Source organism: Astatotilapia calliptera, chromosome 16 (assembly GCF_900246225.1).
Source record: "Astatotilapia calliptera chromosome 16, fAstCal1.2, whole genome shotgun sequence".
NCBI lineage: Eukaryota > Metazoa > Chordata > Actinopteri > Cichliformes > Cichlidae > Astatotilapia > Astatotilapia calliptera.
Genome location: NC_039317.1, coordinates 17128774 through 17152400, shown reverse-complemented (window position 1 = coordinate 17152400; position 23627 = coordinate 17128774). Strand labels below are relative to the sequence as shown.

Genomic DNA, 23627 nt, shown 5'->3' with positions numbered 1-23627 from the left:
AAAAAGTGCATACACTATACTATATACTGTGTTCAGTTGCACAGCGAAACATGACTGGCTTCAAACGCATCTATCAATAATGACAAAATAATAATAATTGCTATTTTAGTCTACAGGTTAGATATAGGATCGTTTGGGCGGGGCTTAATCTTTTCATTTTCTAATTAGAGAAGTTCCACGTGAGCTTCTTCGTGAAAAAAATGTCAAGTTAAGTAGCAAATCACATTTAGACATCAGTTACACTCACTGACGGCCCTGACCCTTCTACAGTAGTCGTAAAGGACGACCTCTTGCGGGCCAGAGCGGAAAATACTCATTGTAACGCGCTGTAAAAGCGTGCTGTACACCCATGCTGCCTCCCTTTCTGGTCCTGCGAACCACAATGGCCAGGATCCTGTGAGCTGCCTCTCCGTGCAGACGCGCCTCACAGCAGCAGGAACAGCTGCAGCTCCTCGGCGGCAGATTCGCTGACACCGACACGCAGGTGAAGGAATATGAAACGCTTCTGAGATAAAGGTAGGTAAACGAATCCACGGATGTTCATCACACCGGGTATTGGCTGCCCTTGCCAAAAAAAAATCCTGAGATACACCAGCACGCAGGAATCACTGATGAAGTTCAATGCTGCCGTCGTGGGAAAATGGTTTCCTTTTCGCCAGACAGATGCAGCCACATAACCCGAATTTATCTGGAGCTCATGACTTTCCTTTTTCTATTACATTAGTATCGCTTTTTATGTAAGCATATTATTTGAGCCGATCATCCAGATTGCATGGTTTATTTGAAGTGATTTAGTCTTGTGTGGTTAATGGGGTTCAGGGCGAGACTGAAAGGAGATCTGCTGTAACAGAAGCTGCAGCTGTGTAATAGAGAAGTGGCTCCCCTTGTTCTGTGCGACCTAGTAGCCTTTATATTAAAAGCGGGGTTGGAGATGTCTCCATCAGCAGCAGCAGCTGTCTGGAGAGCACACAGCTGGATGAGGTGTTAACTGTGACTGGAGCAGTTTCACGTGTCTTCTCTCTCTGTCGGTCAGAGTCATGATGCTGCAGTGAAGCCGTGTAGCACCTACAGTTATTTATTATTGAGCAGTGTTGATGGGTCCTGTGCAGAGAGCTTGAGGACACTGCCAGCCTGGGAACCCTCCCTGAATAGATGAGTCAACCCATGGAAGCTATCAGTTCTTCCCATGCATGATCAAAAGTGATGTTGGCAAGGCTTTGGCCTTTGTTCTCCTTTAAATGTGCCCGACAGGGCAGTGTGTCAGAAGTGCAACGAGAACTGGAGCTACCTTTAGGCTAAAGAGAGGTAATGGAGGAGCATGGGGTAGTGCGCAATATATTACAGTATAGTTTACAGTTGTGCATTTGGAGACATAAAGGCCCTGCACTACATAAAGGTATCTCTTCAACAGCCCTCTCAGCCCGCACTACCCTCCTCTTCCTCCCTCTCTTCTTCTACTGTACTTCTCTTTAATTCCACATGAGCGGATCAGAGGGGACTAAAGTTTGCATTCCAGAGAACTGTGTCAGGTCTTAACTTTCTCCTTTTACAATGGGCAGCAGGGTGGGAGTAGCTATATCCAGTCACTGAAAGGTCACAGGTTTGCTTCTGCAAATACTTGTGGAAAAATACACAGGAACACACTCCTGATCACGTCAGATATCCTGGCAGTGAGGGGCACAAAATAAGAAGAAAAAAAAGGGGGTGTTTCTAAGGGAGTGTCATGACTTGCATATTTGACTCAGTTTTATGTGATTTTAGCCCAGTGGTAATGTAATATGTTAATGAGCAGCAGTTCCTCTGGGTTATCTGTAGTCCACGAACGGATTTAAGATATTAACCACTATATATTACACAGGCTCACACTCTGTCACCCTTTGTTTGATTTCAGAGAGGTTTCACACAGCCTAGTGGACTGTGTTATTCCTGTGCATGTGTGGACTTGTTGTTTCTGCTGCCATTTTAAAAGAATGCATTTTAAAACAGTAATATAATATACACCTTGGTTGTTTCAGGTCCTAAAATGTGGCTTTTGGCTTGTTTTTATTTGGCAGTAAATGAAATGTTTTTGGCATTTGCTCTCAATTCTGGCAAACCAGTGATCTGATATAACAGTGAATCAATAATGAAATGGGTTTAGCTTATACTAAGCTAAGATGAGGCTCTAATATACCTACTGTGTGTTAGGTATTGATCCATAAGTGAGCCAACATTGATATCGACCCATATGTCTTCATACAAGTAAATTAGATGACATTTACCCATGCCGGTGGCCAATATTTATCTGTAGTGTCACATTAATTTCGCAAAGATCTCGTGATGAATATCTGAAACACCTTAAAACATATGATTACCTTCCAAAAAACATATTTACATTGGCATTTAAATGTGCTTAAACTGCGGTTTTGAACATCTGTATTGACATCCATCCAGAAATCTACTATCCACTGTATATTTGAACAGTAGATGGGAGTTTTGTAGTTTGTTTGCCTTGAAGCTGCAAAACAGCTGATACAAGAAATTCATCAGATTACCAGCTGCTGTATCTGGAAGATTATGGCATAATGCTACCGGGGCAGGGTGCACAACAAGGAAGGAAGGCATGAAAGCTAATAGGTGTGAGGAGGGCACAGATGCCATGGTAACCAGGCCTCAGCATGTGCCCTGGTTGAGCTATGAGACTCATCTGTGCCATTTCATTTGCCAGCACTGCATTGGATACCTTAATGGAATCTCAATGCCACACCCCTCCTTCTCAGCTCAGTTTAGAGGGCAAATTACTATACAGTCAAAATCTCACGTTATACTTATAAGCTGAATCAGCAGTGGGAAAAATGCTACAGTGCATTTTACTTATCATACGTTGCAGCTTTTCCTCAACGAGCCCCATGCTTATTTGTTGCAAGACTAAAGTGTGCTTATGCCTTGTCTTTATAATAGGAGTAAAAAATTACTCAATAGGAGCATAAGAGTGGGTGTGCGTGCACCCCTGAGCCTGACCATTTGTAATTACAGTAGCTCCCACTGTGCATCAGCCTCGTTCCACTAAACAAACACCCTAACGAATGTTTGCTTTACATTAGTGTCAGTTTCTGCCTTGGTGAATCTCTTCTCGGTGCAGCCAACCAGAACGGTCTGCAGTGATGCAACTGTGTTTCACTGCAGAGTCAATTTTCCGCACAGGCTCCCTCTCGGAGGAGTACTGCATTTTTGGGACAGTCTCGGAGGAAGCTCAGACAGGCGCACGTCTCTAATGCGCGTTGTTATCCCCGCATGTTTCATTCATAGTTATCGTTGGCTTGTAACTGATAGTTTTTCTTACCCCGTGGCTGCGATTTTCCACATGGCCTGGTTCACTGTGCCTCTTCATGCTCGTCCTGTGGATGAGTGGCTTCTCAGTGGGATCCCTGTGCCCCACATACCACTGCCACACGCCCAGAGATCAGCACTCAGGGGGTTAATGGATTTTATTCAAATCACCAGGCGGGATTCGGTTAACCACACGAGTGACGGGTGTGATGGAAGGCTATTGTTTCCTCTTTATGCCCTCTCACTGTGCCTCACCCCAACATCACTCTCACATACGCACTTAAGTGCATCCACAAATTTAGGCCCAGCAGGGCAGATTGATTACTGCTGTTAGATGGAGCCTCCTGCCTCCAGTGTTGCCAAGGTAACACCGGACGCTCCGGATGTGGGTTGAAGATGAGACATATGACAATCCTGTTAAAAGTCAGGCTTGTGTTTAAAATTTGATACTGCACCACTGACTTTGATTCTGTGAGTAGCATGTTACAGTGTGTTCAAGTGCATTATTTATTGACGTTCTCTGTAAGTGCTGCTCTGCCTTGTTCAACATTATGTTCCCTCAGCATTCATCAGCCTCCACTGATGGAGTCACGCTCTGAGAAATTGCACTTTTTTGTCACTGGGGCATCATTTTGCATCAGGTTGGTTCATCCCAACTTAAACTGACACTTCATCCCAAAATCAAATTTACATAATAATCCTCTGGGCTGTGGTGTCATCAAGATTTATGGGAGCTGTGGATAAAATGTCCACTTGTTCTTGAATGAATTGAAACTGAGTAGCACTTGTTAAGCACTATCTCTTTCCAACTGCTCAAAATAATCCTAAAACTTTGCCACGAGTAGTTTTATGTAAGACAGACATTTCCACGGTTGATGTCTAAAGTAATAAAAGACACTACAGTCTTGCACTAGTTTCAACTGTTTCCTTATTCACAGGGGGTTAGCACAGCAGGTAGCTCCACATGTTTGCTTTGGCAGAGTTTTTGCACTGGATGCACTTCCCCACGCAGCCCCAAAAGGGTTCTCCCAGAATCAAACTAGGGATTTTTTTTATGTATTTAGGCAAACATGTAACCCACTACACTATGGAGCCAGTCTACAGCCCAAAGAACAACAATATAGATTGTATTTATCTGACAAAAGTAATTCTTTAGGTTGCAATATTAATCTTACAGACTTTATATGTACTGTATAACATTTTTAATGGAATAGGCAGCTGAGGGAAATAAAAACCATTTAAACCCTCTTAATGGAAATCTGCTGCACAGCAGTGTCTTCTCTTAACCCTTCAGAATACGATCTCTGGAGCATTCACATCCTAATATGCTGAATGGGCTGTTTTGGTGTTAGTATGCATCATTTGCTGTAGAGATAACAAATGGCCTGTAAGTGATGGGAAGAATAGTCTCAGCTGGTAAATTGAGATGGTGATGGGGAAGTTGACTGGCAGGTGGTTGTCAGGACAACAGCTGGGAGACAGACAGGGTTGAGATTGAGGTCTAAATGAATGCTTGGTGAGAGATCGTCATGCATACATCACACATTTGTTTCACAGGAAGTGAGTCTGGCAGATTCAGCTCCTGTTAATAATGACAGGATGGAGAGAGTTCTCTTTTCCAAATCACTGGCTATCAAATAAAATGCAGTTATTATGAGATCAATTATAGTACAGATTAGAACTAAATGATCTACCTGAATGTGCTCTTTTTATGTGAATATGCAGGTTTTCTCTATATTGTACGTCTAAACTGTACGTTGACAAAGGGAATGTTTTATTTTAAAATACTTGGGTTTTGGGGGTTTTTAGCCTCTTCTATTACTGAAGGGTTTTTTTTTTTAAGAATGTAACTGAAAGAAAACCTAATCCTAATGAGTGTTAAGAGCTCATACAAGTGGGCATTTTTAACATTAACATGGGACATTAATTATTTTCTGTTTTGTTACCTGCACCTCTTAATGTATGTCTGTGCCATTCCATATTTTTTTATACAACCTTAATGTTTTTGTTTCTCCTGAGATGCATAATTATGTTTTTTGGGGGGTGGTTTACAAGCGAGACCAAGCCAAAAAGGCAGTATTTAGGCACAAGCTATAAAAACACGCATCCAAACAGAAATAAAATAAGACTTGTAAAAAGACAGAAAGACTGTGTAAAAGCTTCTTCATGAAACATGTTTTATATGTGGCATTCGAATGGCTGGATTTAAGTCAGAGTTTCCAAATAAAGTGCGTCTTGTAAATAATTCCAAGCAGAGGGTACAGAATGCACTTTTTCCAAGTTCAGGGCAAACTTATAACGACTGCAGAGGAAAGGTTTTTGGTTTGGGGTTTTGGTTTTTGTTTTTTTGCATGTTTGCTTGTCTTTGAGACACATTAGAGAGATAGGAAAATATTGGGGGAGATAGTAGGGCGTGGCATGCTGTAAAAATTGAACCGGGACCGCTGCTGTTAAGGGGATGTTGTAACACATGTAGTGTGTGTGCTGAATATCAAGTTAGATTGGAATAAATATCCCAGGTTAATACATTAATCATAGATAATCTGAAGTATATACCCACAACACAGCAGAGCACAATGGCTAATATATTAATCTGTCTGCTTTGTAAATGTGTCGAATGATGAGAATCAGAGATGCAGAAGCTTTTCTTGCACATATCTAATGCTCTGTTTGTTTGATGTCTTGGTGCATCCTTCATACTGTGCTATTTATCTGTCCCTCAGGTCAATGTGGTCACTGAAGCCGCAATCAAAGATAGTTGTCATTCGTCGTGGATTTTTGAAGCCTGTCTCTATAGCAACCCATTTGTCCTCCTGAGCGCTGCTGCCAAGTTACCCTCTCTGCCACACGGCAAGTCTCTCCTCATCCCCCTGTCCAATCACCGTCTCTGAACTGCGTCGGTATGGACACGGAGTCGACCCACTCTGGCTACTCCTATCACTCCAGTCGCTCCGGGAGATCAAACCGGCATGGGTATGTTTCCTGTCTGTCGTCAGCCTTTCCATCTGACTGTCTACTTCTCTGCTGTATCTGTCTAACCGGCACTCCCATGACAGGAATTTGTTTCTTCCAGCTCACATGCTGTATCCCACTCCCTGGCTACTGGAATGCCTTCAGTGAACATTTTGTAGCTTTGTTTGTCTTCCGTTTGAGTGGGCCACATGTTGGTTGTGAAATAATGAGGCGAGAAACTGCAGAGAGAGAACAAGCGAGAGATTGAGACAGACAGAGCTTGTGGATTAGGGTCGTCACAGCTGAGCGGTTCTAACCTATTTCAGTGATTGAGTCTGTGTGCTCTGCAAACGAGAGAATCATTTGTTTATCTCCCCCTGATGCCTATAATTGTCTGCTGGAGTATTAATGCACTTCACTGTTTACGAGCTTTCATTAATGAGAAACCGTCAAATTATTTTCTTGATTTTTGATTAATAAAGAATTAACAAGTTATTTTATAAAATGTCAGGAGCTGATAAAAAACGCTGCTCACAAGGTCCAGAAGCCAAAGATTGTCCAATAAGGAGTCCAAACCTCACAAATATTAAGAACAATTATTAAGTAAGAAGCACATTTTCACATTTTAGAAACTAGAATTTTTGTCTTCTTGGACTCACCTTAAACAAATAATCATCAAGAATAAACTATAAAACATTTTGGCTCATTATTTTTATTGATATAAATTAATGAGCTTATTGTCTCAGCTCTTATTTTGTGTGTATATTGATGATATGGTACTTATCCCAAGCTGAATCATTTTAATGAATGGAAAATAGGGACCCGAAATGGTTGTTTAATTTACATTTCTGTTAAAGAAATTATATAGACATGTATAGTGATCATTATTTTAATTTTAATTAGTATTCATTTCCATTTTAATTAGTAAAGAATAATCATTGAATAACGATATGTTAGGCTCCAGTTTCAGTCTTATATATCGGTACATTTTTCCTGTTGTATTATCCCAGTGGTCACCATGTGTGCTTGTTCTCACTTTCCAGAGATCGAAGCCGTGAGCGACACAAAGCCAGCAGCAGTAAAGACAGCAGCCGCTCGGAGAGATCTGTGGTCATCAATCCCCCCGACACCCCTTCCCAAGACTCCCCAGTTCATAACGGAGAACCGCTGCCTGGAGAGCCCACACCTGCAGCAGAACAAGGAGATGAGGCGCAGGTATTGGAGTAACTCTAAACTGAAAACTGACAGCAACAGTGAAACTGTGAAAGATGCACATTGTTTTGTAGGAAAGCACACTAAAACTGCAGCTAGTATCAGTTTCCTTCAGAAAAAGCAAGACCCAGTAATCCATGCATGAACTTTGCGTCCCGACCTTATAAACTCGCCCTCGCACAGCTGGCTGACCGACACATGATAGGCTAACAATGGCGACAAGGGATCAGATAGGTCAGAGGATTAGCATCTCTCTTATAGGCCTGGCTGGATTTGTACAGACAGTGTTTCGTTACTGTGTCTGTGTGTGTGAGTGTGTGTGTGTGCCTACATACTGACTGTAATGCCTAATGGCTTTGAAATCAAGGCATAGTATAGCATCAAAAAGCTGATTTTGCTGCTACAAGCAAAATAGGTTTGTGTAGACACAAAATGATGCGATATGAGGCTTAAAATGCAGGGCAGATATTTAACTAAGGCTTCAAGGATTAAAGATTCATTAGAGTATAATACTGTGTGGATATTTAGGAGTTATTTCTTTCTTGCAGAGATTATTGGCTATTTTGGGAACATCTACTAGCCATTTTGTAGTGCTGTTCTAATTCTGAACTGTCCTCCACCACACAGAGTGCTTTAAAATCATCACAATGTACACTAGATCCATGCACTGAGACCATCATGCATTGCGGTCCCTCTGCTGCTACAACAGGAGTATTCAAACGATGAGTTAATGCGATTTTTTTCCATGCTGACAGTGCCTGGTGAGCGTAATACGCCTCAGGCATCTAAACCTTATGCGTCCTCCTGTCTCTGAGCAGCAGGATTTCAAAAAAATGACTATTAAAACATCTTCTGAAACTGCGTTTCAGACTGTATATTAGCAATATGGATATGTGAAATATTGCCCCAAAGCTATAACCAGATGTGGCTAATGCTGCTTTTAAAAGAATATATTAGTTTAATCCCTACATTGTGTTATTTACAATTAATATCACAAAATTTTAGGTTTCCCCATCCTGGCATTTTTTTAAGTGGCAGAAAAAAGCTTCCATATAGATGTGCATGGATTATAGATTTGTGTGTTTTATGTTAAAGTGAGTGAGAGATCTCAGTTACAGCTTCTACATATCTGTAAACAGCAATGTTATGTGGTACTGATTGGGATAATTAGGAATATCCCTAAACAGCATAAACAGCATTATATCCAACTGGTTTCTGAAATATATCAACAGCTTTCACCAAACAAGCACAATATGAACAAGACATAAATGAGGAGACTGATACCTGCCTCCTGTCTGCATGTAGATAGCAATTGGTTGGCTTGGCTTAGCAGAAAACAAGAGTGCTTTTATTAGCCAAGTGATAGCCTGGAGTGTGACCTCCTGTGGTCTTATCATCACTGTGAGATTGCAACTCCTTGTTTTACATTTAAGCTTTTCTAGAAGCTTCACATAGGAGAAAAATGTAAATATATATAAATATGTCTTTATGCTAAGCTAACTGCCACCTGAATAAAATTATTTTCCAAAATATTAGGGTTCCTTTAAATGCAGAGAATCGCACAAACTGTACTGAAAGATAAATAGAGCTTAAAGTAGAAGCAGAAACGAAGAAAATGAGAGAGATAAAGAAAGCACCTTCTTCCCTGAAGACGAGTTAAAGATATTGCTAGCCTGGGGCTGCCTTTACAGTGTCTTTGACCCACTTGAAATACATAGTAACCCAAAATGAGTGCATTTTTCATTGGCTTATTGTGCAACTTGCATGCTTAAAATAGCTGCAGAAAAGCATTGTATCAGTAGTGAAAGCTACCTTGACAAAATATACTTTCCTAATATTAGCAACATTTAATGTGACTGGAAAATAAACGTGCGTTCAACCTGACTTTCTGACCATGTTGGAGAAGTCTGACCTATTTTGCTATCTCTGCTCAGCATCCCCTTTTGGCTGGAAAGGCACATTCCACACTGGCATGTGATTGTCAGCTCCTAGCCTGCATCCATTGTTAGCAGTGTAAGGTAATCTGCCATTGTACTGCAGTACCCCTGCAGACGGTTGTGTCCGCACACCATACACCAGTGGCAGCACCAGCATTACCGCAAACACCGTCAACCACGGTGCACTCCAACCCATGCTTTTTAGAGCAGCTTTGTCAGATGGTGGAGCCGCATATTAACACTAACTAGTCTCCAGTGCAGAGGAAACATTCTCACAGACTGGGATTAGCATTAGCATCCGGCCAAACGCCACTTGGAGGAAAGCTGATATGAATAATCCTCCATGTTTACACGCATGCCTGTGACATAAGGATACGGTCTTGGAGCACAGTTTGTGTGTGTGTGTGTGTGTGTGTGTGTGTGTGTGTGTGTGTAAGAGTGAGTCACTGAGAATCTGTTACTGAGACTGGCCATGCTGCTTTGTTAGACACTGTGACTCTGTGCCAAGAGGGAGCAGTTTCAATTTCCTCACAGTGTTAGCTGTAGCAACACCATAGCGTATGGTAGTCTTGCTTTATAAACTTGTTTGTTTGCCCTTTTTCTAAAATACTCACCTACTCACAGCTACTACACCAGCAATGCATGTAATGTGAGGTAAAAACACAAAAGCTCCTTCTCCTAAAAGGAATGCAGTAAATTTAAGGAAACCTGGCAGGCGTTTGAAGCTTTTTTGTGTGTGTCTCACAAAGCCTATTTTAACCTTCACCCAAGCTAGTGCTGCTCAGCGATTAGGCTTTGTAGCTGGCAGACTGTTTTCTGTGTTGTGTGGCATAATCCATATTCACCCTCTGCCAGATAAAAAAGACTAAAACACTGCCAAGGGAGCAGGCGGCAGTCATGCCCTTCCACTCTTGCTTTTATAACCTTCCTTGTGTCAGTCTCTCCTGGTTTCTTTCTCTTTCTGATCTGATTAGTTAGGATTAATCTTCTGCATGAATCCACTGAGACTTAATGATAGGTATTAGCAGTATATTAGCTCACTCAATAATGCTCAGTTTTCTCCCTCTAAATGACACATTAGCCTTAAAGCATTTGCAGTAGGATCCTTAGGACGAATGAAATGTTTCAGTCATGCATTTCGCATATAGAATATAAAATGTATATGCTTAAGTGGTTAGTGCACTAAGACACACTTGGCCAACACATTTTAATCTCTTACCCACAACTGCACTTCAATGTCTAAATAAGTGGAAAATAAAACAGAGTAAATCTCTACAAATAAAAACAAAGCTGTGCCTCTTAGCCAACATCTGGTGAAGAGGAGGTGCCCAGACAGTCTGGTCTCTGTTTGTGATCTGTTTCCTCCTGTTCTCTGTGATCACAAAGGGTTCAAAGAAATTGTTTGGCATTTTGGGAAATAAGCTTTTCTTTTCTTGTTTTTGCAGAGAGCTGCATGAGAAGATCAGTCAAGCACCCAGTGTTGAAAAAGTACTGCACAAACCTCTTTTATGCTTACTTTTCCTTATTTGTTCTTTTCCTTTCAAAATGTTAACACAAGTTACTCTATATATTGCTTTTGATTGTAAATATTAAAGGTAGAGGCTGTTCACCAGAACACAAAACATGCATACAGCACAAGTATGAAAAATGACAAATTCTGAGCTAAGTCTTAATCCCATAAGCCCGTGATTAGCCACCCTTGATTCCATTAAAATTGTCATCTTTTGTACAACCGAGCATTTCTCAAGTGTGCCAGAAGAGGTTTATTTTGAAACTTTCAGAATTATGACTGAAAGACTAACATTCTTGGGTTTATAAGAAAAACACCAGATTAGTGAGATTAGAGAACAACAATGAGAGAAAATTGGACACTAGCTAAGTGACTACTCAGCATCTGTGTTCAAACAGGAAGATGTTGTTTCTGTGTTCCTAATTGTTCATTTGTCACAGTGGAACGCGGAATGACATTGATTGTTCACAGATGCAGGTTGGTGAGTGGGGGGTTGGCTTGAGAAAGAAACTAAGGGGGAAAAAAGAAGACGTGTGGGCTGAATACAAATGAGATCTGGCACTAAATGAAGCTGATGTTACACCTACGGTGCACAGCTGACCTCTTGTTTCTCACATTAGTCTGGCAAACACACACTCAGGACGCCAGCCCAACCTCTCCTCTCTCTGCTCATAACCTGCTGCCATCCCTCTGCGGCATTGCCCCCCTCTTCTCTGATCATGCTCATTCATCTTCTGGCTCCCGTTGGCATCCTCCTCCACCTCCTCCTCCTCCTCCAGCAAGGCTAAGCTAATTGGCTGTGAGCTGTGCTGGAGAAGCAAAATTCATATTTATATTACAATTTGTAAAATATGCAAAGTAAGTCAGATTTCCAGCGGGGTTCACTTAGGCTTCTTTTAACTTTAATAGACTGGAAAGGATCTTGCATATAGTTGGAATCACAAGCTCTAGACAGGTGAAGAGTATATGACAACGAGCTGTGCTGCTAACAGCAGCTCCATGAGGCTCATGTGGCTTCAGTGTGGATCTAAGCACTGTTTGATGGTGCTTAGGTGGATGTGTGCGCACACGTGTGTGAAGCCAGGGTGGCTTATCTGTTCAGCCTGTCAATTTTCCAGCCGTCATCCCTCTCGCTGCAGCTGCTGCTCCTTTGATTGGTTGTTGGGAGGTACAATGCAGTGACACTCTGGAGCACAATGAATGGCTAATTACATGAATTAATGGCAGGCAAACAAAAATAAATGTCTCTTTAGAGTAGACTTGTCACTAATTTATTCTCTTTGTGTCTCTTTGTCGGAAATATTTATGCTCAAAATGACCACGGTAGTTAAGAAGAAGAAAAAAACAGACTAATTTGTGATGATGGGCATGGAAAGCTTTGGCTTATGCTGTGTGTGTGTGCTTTTGCTTGCATGCACATCCTGTCATCCTTTATTACTTCAAACAGAATTTAAAAGGCTTGCCATTATATTGACTTGCTCAAAAAGAAAAAAAATTAAGGATGTGCTGCATTCATGGTGCATAGGCTCTGTGGGGCCTTTGTGGGCCAAGAAAGGAGTCAGTGAGAAAATGGAAGCACTGTCTGTCTGATTCACATTCATCATTTGACTCTGCTTTGTCAACTTATGTTATTTTATGGGCCCAGGTTTTGACATATTAGTCTCATACATTTGTTTGGTGTCCAAAGCATTAAACAAAATCCATTTTAAAGATCTACTCAGTGGATAAACAGTGAACCAAATGATTGTGTGAATCTTATGAAATAGTAAACCCACATATACCCAAATCTGTTTTCCCCCTTTGGCCCTCCACAGCATTTTTAGTGTCTTTCAGCTCATTTCTGCTCTATCCATGGAAGGATCCATCAAACATTTTGATGTTGGATGATATGCAATATTTTGTTGTTTGAACAAATATTGAAGACACCCCATTATTATGGTTGAAAAAAAAGAGTGAATGTGGTGGCAGTGTCTGCTTGATGTCCTTTGTGTACATTAGTTGTGGACATGAGAGTGATGCATCACTTTTATCACTGACAAAACAAACAAGAACATTAGTTGTACTAGTCTGTGTACCTGATGTCTCAGCTAACTGTCAATCAAAAGTTGGTGTAATAACAAACAAAGACGCGTGCGCTTACAATATTATAAATATTTCGTAGGTCAGTAAAAGAGGGACTGACAGTCTGACAGTTTCACAATGTTGCTGTTTTACTAGTGTTTGCTGGGATGTTGTTTATGAAGCTGATGAACCCAGTGTATCTACCTAGCACCACAAACAAATCAATTCATACAGCTTGGACATATTTTTGGGGAGTTTTGCTTCTGTACCACCACCACCACACTGGATTTTAAGTCAAATCATCAAGATGTGTTCAAAGTGCAGACTTTTAGTTGTAAATTTAGGGGTTTAACAAAAGTATTGTTTAGTAGTTTTAGCCATTGTTATGCATATATACATCATTTTTACTTTTGAACCTCTGACAGTGGTGGACTATGAGTGAAAATGGCTGTAACTCTTTTTGTTAAACCCCTTAAATTAAAAAAGAAGGCCTGAAATTTATCATATCTTTAATTAAAATTCCAGTTTTGGTGTATAGAGGCAAACTTCCCAAGACTTTTGCAGTCTTTTAATAAATGACCTGAAATAGGTAAATACTTTAATTGACAGCATACACAATACAGCAGACCCAAATGTACATCTGTGGCATGAAACCCAGATTTCCTTCATGTATTCCTTTACATCCTTTCAGGATGATAACTGGGGAGAAACCACCACCGCTGTCACAGGAACGTCAGAGCTCAGTGTTTCCCAGGAGGAGGTGGTAGGCCTGGGGAAAGGAATACAAGACCGGACCCAAGGCTTTCGCCGTTACCTTCCCTTGGCTGTGGGCTCATGCGTGGGGCTGCTGGTGCTCGCCACGCCCTTGGTGTTCCTGCTTCTACCAGCAGTAATGTGGCCCGACAGACTGCAGGTCTGTGGTGCAGCCTGCGAGGGGCTCTTCCTCTCCATTTCCTTCAAGCTCCTCATCCTCCTGGTAGCTGTTTGGGCCTTGTTTCTGCGACCCAACCGGGCCTGCCTGCCAAGAGTGTGTGTGTATCGTGCCTTCCTCATCACACTCACACTCCTGCTCACTATGTCTTATTGGCTCTTCTATGGGGTCCGGATCCTTGATGCTCAGGTGGGTTTGAGATGTATTTCATTTATTTATGTATTTATTTATGTATTTTCTTAATTTTGCACATTAAGCAGTGAACTTTTTTTTCATCAGTCAATCTTTTTAGATCATTTAACAAATAGTTAACATGAAAATACACAATTTTTTTCCGAGTTTGTTTCCTTTATTGCTTTAATGGTGTTAAATGGCTCTTAGATAAAGGTTGATTGATTCGGTTTTTGGGACATATTGTTTTTGTTTTTTATGGTATGTTGTTTGCATGTAGCCGAGTATTAGTTCAATCTAATTCATTTAGTCTTAAATAAAGCTGTAATTTGTTTTGTTTTTTAAGCTTTTATCTAATGAGAATGAAAGTTTCATTAAGCCCATGGTGTGGTCCAAGCAGGATGAGGATTACCACGGCATCGTCCAGTTTGCTGTGTCCCTCGTGGACTCCCAGCTGTTTGTTCACTACCTGGCAGTCGTACTTCTGGAACTCCGCCAACTCCAGCCCTGCTACAGCGTGTGTGTCATCCGCTCCACAGATGGAGAGACTCGTCACTACAACATAGGACAGCTCAGGTGAGCACGCTGCAGTTGCACCATATTAGCTTTGTGTGTCTTTCCTAAAGCAAACACAAGGCTGACCGACATAGATAAGTTTCACACTTTCGCATGCGGATATAACCTTTCTGTACTGTGCACAGTAAGTACACAACGGTGCTCAGCCACACTCTCCTTGTTGATGTATTTGTGTAATTGGAAGCTTATGGCCACAGGGAAGACAGGCACAGGCAGTAATTGAGTTACTCTACGGTGACCTCGGCTAGTGTGCTATTCTAGGAGTTCGGAAAGGAGAGATGAGAAAAAGCGACTCGTCATATGACTGTCTTTGTTTCTTCTTTGGACAAGTTTATTACTATGACAAGACTAGGAGACATTACTATTTATGCTTGTGTAATGAGGCTAACAGTTTAATGGGTTAATAATGGGCGTTCTTCCAATTCCTAATTTGTGGAATGGTAAACAAGAGGTTAAGACCTGCGGAGGAGAAAGAAAAGGATTCATACTGCATTAACTGTTTCCAGTAGTTTATATGGCTTACTTGGTTGTGGTGGCTTACATGGTGACACTGTAAATGGCTTCATGTCAGGTCAGTTGAGTCTTCATTGGTTGAAGAGGACAAATATGAAAATTGAATTGTCGATGACTCAATTCTCAGCAGCTCACGTGGTACAGTGCTTCAGCTTGTATAAAGGCTGAGTCCCTCTTAACTCTTTACCCCCCACTTGGATGCCTACTAGCAGTAAGCCTTTTTTTCTCTTTGCTGAACTGAGTGAACTGAGAGCTACTGAAACCTGTTCTGACAGTCGAACCACGTCTTTTTTTACATATATTGAGGTGTCTTTAACTTTACAAGAGAGGTCGCTAAATGTCTTTATGGGGGGAAAGAATTAAAATCTTTCTCTGTCAAATAAAGTCAAAATAAAATCTTTAAAATAAGAAGCCAGGGATGAGGGATTATAAAGTAGTGAGCTCACCAGACCTCAGTAGCCTGCTCATCTTTTGTCAGATGCTTGCACTGAGGCATAAAACAACAGATTCTCCCACTGAACTGTCGGCGATTGAGGTGCATCGTTGGTAATGTAGATGCAAAAGTTTGGCCATTAAGAGGATTTTATTAAATAAAATAGATCACATCTGTGCTAATGTTTGTTCTCAAATTGTTTAATTGAATTTCTAAATGACGGCATTATCTTGTAATTCAATCACTGTTTAGTGGGCTGTTCGTTCACCAGATTCAGGGGGATTTTATACTGTCTTGTACTGTTTTTAAGTTTTCTCTTTTCTCTCTTGCCTCACACAGCATTCAAAGGGCCGCTCTGTCCATTTTGGAGTATTACTACAGAGATTTTCCACTCCATAACCCGGCCCTTCTCTCTGCTTCTAAACACCGAGCTGCCAAACACCTGGCTGGGTTAAAGGTCTACAATGTAGACGGTTAGTTGCCTCATATGTCCCAATTATTTATTTTTTTCCTGTACTACACTTCTCAAATAAATTAATGAAACACTCTGGAAATACATCAGATCTCAATGGGGGGGGGGGGGGGGGGGGGGGGGGAGCTATACTGACATGGACTGGGTAATGTGTTAGGAAATAAAAGATAACACATCGTTTGATGAAAAGTAGTTTGTTTGTCCCCTGCATGCCTGATAACACTGGGGCATGTTCCTAATGAGAGGAAAGAGATGATGTCCTGGGCATTTCCTCCCAGATCTGGACCATAGCATCACTGAGCTCTTGGACAGTGAGGTGCAACCTGGTGATGTTTGATGGACTGAAATATGATGTCACAGAGGTGCTCTATTGTGTCCTTTAGGTCAGGGTAGCATGGGGGCCAGTCAACGGTATAAATTTCTTCATTGTCCAGGAAATGCCCCAAGAGGCACATGGGGCTTGACATTGTAGTGCTCCAGGAGGAATCCAGCAACCACTGCACCAGCACAGGGTTTGACAGTGGGTCCGAGGATTTCACTGGTAGCAGTCATGGCCCATTGCCTAGCCTGTAAGATACGTTTTTTATGTTGGAGAGCTTATTGAACCATCAAATAATAATTACATTTTAATTTCCATATATGAATTTTCATTTGTGTCATATTTGCTACATCTGGCTGTTTTTTAAAATTGCTTAAAAATATATTGGGTTTTTCACGTAGAAACATCGGGTCCTCAGGATACCCTTCTGAAGTCTGTTTCTGATTGGTCAGACACATTGTTTGGACATTTTCACACCATACCCTGCTGGAGATCATTTTGCAGCTCTGGCAGTGTTCATCCTGTTCCTTCTTAAAAAGAGGAGAAGAAATTAACAACAGGTGCACCTGTTATTAATTTCATTAACACCAAAGCAGTTCAAACTGATTAACAACCCGCCCTGCTAATCAACTAGACTTGATGCTACACTCACATAAAAAGTGTTCCTTTAATTTATTTGTGCACCGCATGTAATATTTCTGCTGATGTCCCTTAGTTTATACCGTTACTTTCCCTTGTTTTAACTGTCTTCTCCTCGTTCTGCTTTCTGTGATACTCTGGTTTCAATGAGCAGCTTTGAAAAACAAACTGAGAACATACCGTTTTGACAGTAAATACAGATAAAAGCCCTCACCATCACAGGGAGACACTAATTTCACGCTTCAGTCGTGAAGCGTCACTCTGAAGCGTCCCTCTCTGACATAATGCATATATTGAATTTGCAGGGGAAAAAAGCACTCTTCTAAATGCTACAATTTTCTTGATATATTACTTTCTTGCACACATCCTGTAATGCCACATATCACACTCTTTCCTGGAGTTAAAAGGGTCTTCCACTCAACACCTATTAATCTCCCACTGGCTGCGCAGCGCTGGATTTGTTGATGTATAAAGCAGGGAAGCAATGTTGGATACCGTGTCCTCACAGTGCTTTTCATCCACCCCACCCCCTCTCCTATCAAAGTGCAATGGAAGGGTCTCTAGGCGGCCGTGGAATTCCAAGCCTTAAATAATTCATCAGTGTAACGCTCATTTCTCAAATACTCCCACATCTCTCCTTCCTCCTGCTCACACTGTCTCCAGCTCGTTCTTTCCCCTTTCTTTTCCGTCGTCAACTCCCACACATCTCCCTCACGCTATACCAGTCAGTCACTCTTCTCATTGTACAAACAGTACAAATATGTAGGGCAGGATGTATAAGGATGTTTACTCTTATTTTCATTGGAAAGTGTCTACAGTGCTTCTTCTGCAAATGATCTGACTGCATTTGCTCCACAGTACTCGCACTGGGAGGATTTTTCATCCATATTTCATCACTAAATTCAGTTTCTCTTTCTCACCTGCATGCACAAGCGTAAACATACGCCCATGCAGATCAGATTAATAATTTATATCCTTGTCTGACCTGCAGCATTTACCATCTATAACCACCCCCAGATTTAGTGATCTTCATGAATATGGACCAGATCTTACTCCGCCTCAGTGACACCACAGGATCTCTAATATACTGCTATATAAGCCCCATTAGTTTTATGGGTTTGCCACACAAACCAGTAAATTCACACATGGTCTTTGATGTGTAAAATAATGAATATTTAATCCAGACCCCCAATAAAAAGGTTTCTGCATCACAGAGTGTGTGTAGAAATGTGGATGCTTCCAGTGGAAATTGCCTCTTTTCTCAGTGCTAAAATTAAGAATGTTTTGTGATTCAGACTGGCGACACTACCCAGATAACTATCAAACCTTTCTCACAGTTAAGTGGAGGATAAAATGGGAATAATACTGGCTGGGAAGGTTGATTTACAGCTGTTTTACACCACTAATAATAAGATCTGAATTTGTCCTTCAATATGAGTTTTCCCTCAATCATTCAGATTGAGATACTGTCCATTAATCACTGGTGGGGGACTGGCCCGTTAAAGACTGCCCTCCCAGGTCAGGCTGATTTAACCAATTTACTACTGTCCTTTCTTTCTGATACAGCCCCAGGGAATGCAGCAGGGGCTCAGCCAAGTAATGGAAATCAGTCACGGGCTATGGTTACAGCTGCCGGCAAACGTAAAGACAGCGCCCACAATGAGCTGTACTACGAGGAAGCCGACTATGAAAGAAGAGTCCGTAAACGTAGAGCCAGGTGAGTCATGGGAGCAAAGTGTCACACTGTTACAGTGGCTTAATAATTCTGCATTAAATCTGTACCACAGTTATTCTGTAACTTACGCTGTAGCCACATATCCACATCCCTAGAAATGCAACCACAGCACATGTTAATGCCAGCCCATTACAAACTTTAATGGCCCGTTTACCTCTATGTGTTTCTGGCTACTTCTTCTTGGGAAGAAAATAAATCAACTTGAAGAGAAAAACCCTACCGCCAACTCCTGTTTTGGAAGCGACAGAGGCACAACAGGACTGTTATAAATCTAGTGTTAGCCACTTGCACATGGTTTGTCGTAGGTTCCACATAGATTCTGCACAGAAGTAGAAATCAAACTTGGGAAGCTGCACATACTGGGATGGCTGGTGCATGCACATGTGTAGTTAAAAAAAAACTGTCAAGAGGACTAGGCTTGTGAGAAAGCACTTAGCTATGCACGTTATTATGTAAACTTGATGACTAAAAAACTGCATGGAAAGTCCTCCACAGTATGTTTAAATACCTTTACTTTAACAGATATATACGTCTGCAGTTTCGTTTAATCTGTCTTAACATTAGGGTGCTGCTCAATGATCAGTAAAAACAACTGTATATAGCCAAATACAATGTGGTATTTCTCTGTCAGGCTGGTAGTTGCTGTTGAGGAGGCCTTCACACATGTCCGCCGCATGAAGAAAGAAGATGAGCGTGCAACACCGTCTGACATCATGGATGTGCGAGAGGCAGCTCTGGCTATATTTCCTTCTATGGCTCGGGCCCTGCAGAAGTACCTCCGCACCACCAGGAGGCAACACTGCCACAGCATGGAGAGCATCCAGAAGCATCTTGCTTTCTGCCTGGTCAATAACATGAGTCCTAAGGTCAGATTTGTTGTCAATAGCTTTGCACTAAGGCGGTGTTTACCAAGAGGTGTAACTTATGACAAAAGGATAGCAGAAAGAGTGAAAGGGAAGGTTTACAAGATGTTAATGAGATCTGCTGTGATGAATGAGGTGGAGATGGTGGCACTAACAAACAGGAGTTGGAGCTAGAGGCAAGAGATCAAGAGGTTTGAAGACAAAAACTTGTGCAGAGGAGGGATAGTGGATACTGGACAGAGATGATGTTGAAAATTGAGCTATCATGAGGAAAACAGGAAGTTCACAGAGAAGATTTATGGATGTATTGAAGGAGGAAATGCAGAGGAGAATGCAAAGGATGGGGTGATATGGGTATGGGTGATATGAGGTGGAAGAAAGGCTGTAATGACATTTATTTTTATGTCTAACAAGCTGTGACTCAAACTGAGTAAATAACATCAGCTATCAGACAGAAAGTAAATGGAAGCATTACTTAATCGTGTCACATCAGTGAAAAGAGGTTTTATTAGTTTTGTATGCATTCTTTGCTAAATCCCCCTTGTGCGTCCATTTAATTTCAGTTTTATTGATTAATTAATTTATTATCATATGATGAAACTAAAAGAGGGGCAAGCTGTCATTCAAGAAGGGCCATGAGGTCAACTTTTATTGGTTCACTGACATTAGAAATGGTTTCATCGGTCAGGAGATTAATAAATTTAGTTAATCTTGCCATATAGATGTTATCCCAAGTTTTGTCTTTACACATCAATTTTGTTTTGTTTTTCATTGTGGGTACTTTGATATAATCAGCTGCTTCTCTGTGTGCGTAGGCCTTCCTTGAGGCTTATCTCATGCCTGGTCCAACCCTGCAGTACGGCCCCGAGCGCTGGATGGCTGATCAGTGGACCTTAGTGAGCGAAGCGTCTGTGACCAGCGGCATTAAACAGGGGACAGAGTTCCTTCTGAAGTGTCTCGACTTTAGCTTAGCCATCACCATCAAGAGCATCCCTTATATCCGACTGACCGAAGAGTACGTCGATCCCAAGTCGCACAAGTTTTTACTGTTGCTCCAATCAGAAACTTCAGTTTAACAGTGGCAGAGTGGACGAGCGCTGCTGCTCTGGACTTGCAGAACTGTTGCAGTTATCCAACTGAATTTTTTCAAGAAATATCTTTTTGTACTGTTTTTTGTACCTTTGTTTATGTAGTTTTCTCACATATAGAGTATTTATGTCTTTGTCTTTGTCCCAGGAGTCTTGAAAGATGATAAAAGACACAAAATGAGGAGAAATGCACTGAAATGTCCTCTGTCGTGACATTTGCAGAACACAGTTCAGTTATGTCTCTATGCACTACAGATGACCCTCACAAACGTTTAGCTTCCTTTACGTGCATGTGCCGGTGCGTGCCTGCATAGGAGCGTTTGAGATTTTAAGAATGCAAATGTGTGCGTTAGTGTGGTTTTTATCGTAGTGTACACTGGGGTCTGTCTCTCTCCAAGACATTTAATATAAACTGAACCTCTCTTTTTTCAGTCTAAGCAGTTATTATTTAATTGTCTTGTATTGGAAATGTATGTACAGTATTTATACGTGAATAATACTTTATCCCTACAGACTTTTTATACCAAAATCATGTATCACTTGAATGATTTTTTTTTATCATTTCAAACATTTTTTTTTACCCTGTCTGTCTGCGCTGTACTTGTTACGATAATTGGACTGTAGATAGACGTGTTTGTAGTTGTCAGATCATTCAAAGAAGTCTCATGTACTAAAAAAAGCAGAGGAAGAAGACTGAAAAATCATAAATAAATTGATTTGTTAAACATAGTAATTAATATTAAAAAAACATTAAAATAGGCCTTCATTTATAAAAAGGTGTCATAAATTAGAATTTCTGTACTTAGCTGATGAGAGACAGCTAGGTTTGTTGTGTCCTGGCCAATCGGATGGGCCATGTATTTGCACAGTGAAGCAGAAATTATAAAAAGAATTAAAGCAGATAAATATAGAAACCTGACTGTCCTACTGTGGGAGCGATGGAGCCTGTCCCAGCTCCAATACCTAAATAAAGAAACTAATATCCATTAAAAAAATGTTTTACCACTTATCCAATCCAGAGTTGTGCGGATGGCTACACCTGAATACTGTTAGGATATTTCATGTTTCATCTTTCCCTCTTTCTTTCTCCCTTTTCTTTTCCCCAGTCAAGTCTGTCCCGTGTTCAGCAAATGAAAATAAAATAAACAATAAAAGCAAAGGTGAATCAAATAGACCAATACGGCAAGGCTGGGATGGTCCAGTTGGTAAAGTAAAATTTTACCCACTGCTGTATTATTTCAGAACATATGGCCCTGATTTTCATCTCGATTTGTGTTTTTTATTATGGCTCCATGTAATGTAAATCTTGTTGGCCAGTGTCCTATAATCAGCCACAAGCTTAATGCAACACACAACCTAAAGGATTACCTAAAATCAGATTTCTGAAGAATTTCAAAACATTAAGTACTTTATGTACAAAATGAATCGCTCACTCCAAAATTCATATTGCATTATTTCATGCTGCAAGCATTCGAGAATTAAAAAAACAAACAAAAAAAACAATAGTAATAACTTACTGTGAACAACTCAACTCAGTATCAGTAGTTGTGCTGCCAGTATTGGACATCAGGGTGTCTCACTACTGCCACCTGCCTACAACTACTGGAACACTGTTCTAGGCATCAGCTGTTAATGAGTGAGGATATTTGATGTGTATTTTTTAAACTTTTTCTACTTATAAGGCTTGATGTGTTGTAAGTTTATATTTACAAGAGTGTTACTGTGCTTACAGAGGGTGTAGTTTTGTTTTGGACTCTTTAGGGGTGTTGGTGGTTGTAAATACCTTCTCTTGTACGACTACACACGTGCCTGGTTTGACATATTTAGGATGTGCTCAGCATACATGTGCGGTTTTTCAAGTTTGTGTGTTTCAGCATATGTGTGTGAGAAAGAAACTGAGTAAAACAGAAAAGAAGAAAACACAGAGATCGCTTTCCCAAATGTCCAAATGTGATGCAGCTGACAGGTCGTGAGTTGCCCCCGTCTCCTTTTATACAGCATAACATTGAACATTAATGCAGCGGTGTCAAAGTCACATTTGTACAAAAAATAAAATAAAATAAAAATGAAGAAATAAATATTTGTACTGATGTTTTCAGGGAATTTGATTGTTGTTCTACTTCCATGTTGTGGAGAAGTTTTTAAAGATTTAACTACATTTACGGTTACTTAGTTATGGCTGCTACTAGAAGGGACATTTGTGGCTCCTTTATGTGGCATCTAAGGCTTACAGTTACTTTGATTTCATATTATATTAATTATGCAGCAAGCTGTGTATATTCTTCTAGGAGACGTTTGGCTATAAAAACTTTATTATTAGTTATGATCAGTTATCTGCCTAATAAATTGCTTTTTTGAGATTTCCAAAATATTTCTTCTTTTATAACAGTTGGTCTAACAAACTTGTTAACCATACATATTTACATACAATAGTAGCACTTATTATATGTAAATAAGCAAATTTCATGTAATTTGCTTTCATATAAAGTGTATTTTTGGCACAATTAACATAATATGTTTGCAATACCATAATTCCTTACTCATTGCTACACATAACTTTATTTTATGGACATCTATGGTTTGATTTCATTGCATCTGTGGGTTGGATGGATTGTTCTGTACTTATTTTACCTGCTGTATACAGTGGCTTGCAAAAGTATTCGGCCCCCTTGAACTTTTCCACATTTTGTCACATTACAGCCACAAACATGAATCAATTTTATTGGAATTCCATGTGAAAGACCAACACAAAGTGGTGTACACGTGAGAAGTGGAATGAAAATCACACTGATTCCAAACATTTTTCACAAATAAATAACTGAAAAGTGGGGTGTGCATAATTATTCAGCCCCCTGAGTCAATACTTTGTAGAACCACCTTTTGCTGCAATTATAGCTGCCAGTCTT

At 40.7% G+C, this 23627-nt stretch overlaps 1 protein-coding gene across 1 annotated transcript; it reads left to right on the top strand.

Annotated features, from left to right (window-relative positions):
• Nucleotides 1-331: 331 nt before the first annotated feature.
• LOC113008135 (vang-like protein 1) lies at nucleotides 332-21829 on the top strand. Its single transcript, XM_026145314.1, has 9 exons — nucleotides 332-516; nucleotides 6033-6282; nucleotides 7305-7476; nucleotides 13673-14101; nucleotides 14484-14659; nucleotides 15945-16078; nucleotides 18602-18752; nucleotides 19402-19636; nucleotides 20449-21829. The coding sequence occupies exons 2-9, from the start codon at nucleotides 6212-6214 to the stop codon at nucleotides 20707-20709; spliced, it is 1629 nt and encodes a 542-aa protein (XP_026001099.1). The 5' UTR covers nucleotides 332-516; nucleotides 6033-6211; the 3' UTR covers nucleotides 20710-21829.
• Nucleotides 21830-23627: the final 1798 nt, after the last annotated feature.

What these genes read in the sequence shown, in the direction of transcription:
- LOC113008135 (XM_026145314.1), top strand. Translation starts at nt 6,212, where the DNA reads ATGGACACGGAGTCGACCCACTCTGGCTACTCCTATCACTCCAGTCGC. An exon ending in TCCGGATCCTTGATGCTCAG is followed by an intron (nt 14,102 to 14,483) that starts GTGGGTTTGAGA and finishes TGGTCCAAGCAG; the next exon opens with GATGAGGATTACCACGGCAT. An exon ending in TACAACATAGGACAGCTCAG is followed by an intron (nt 14,660 to 15,944) that starts GTGAGCACGCTG and finishes TGCCTCACACAG; the next exon opens with CATTCAAAGGGCCGCTCTGT.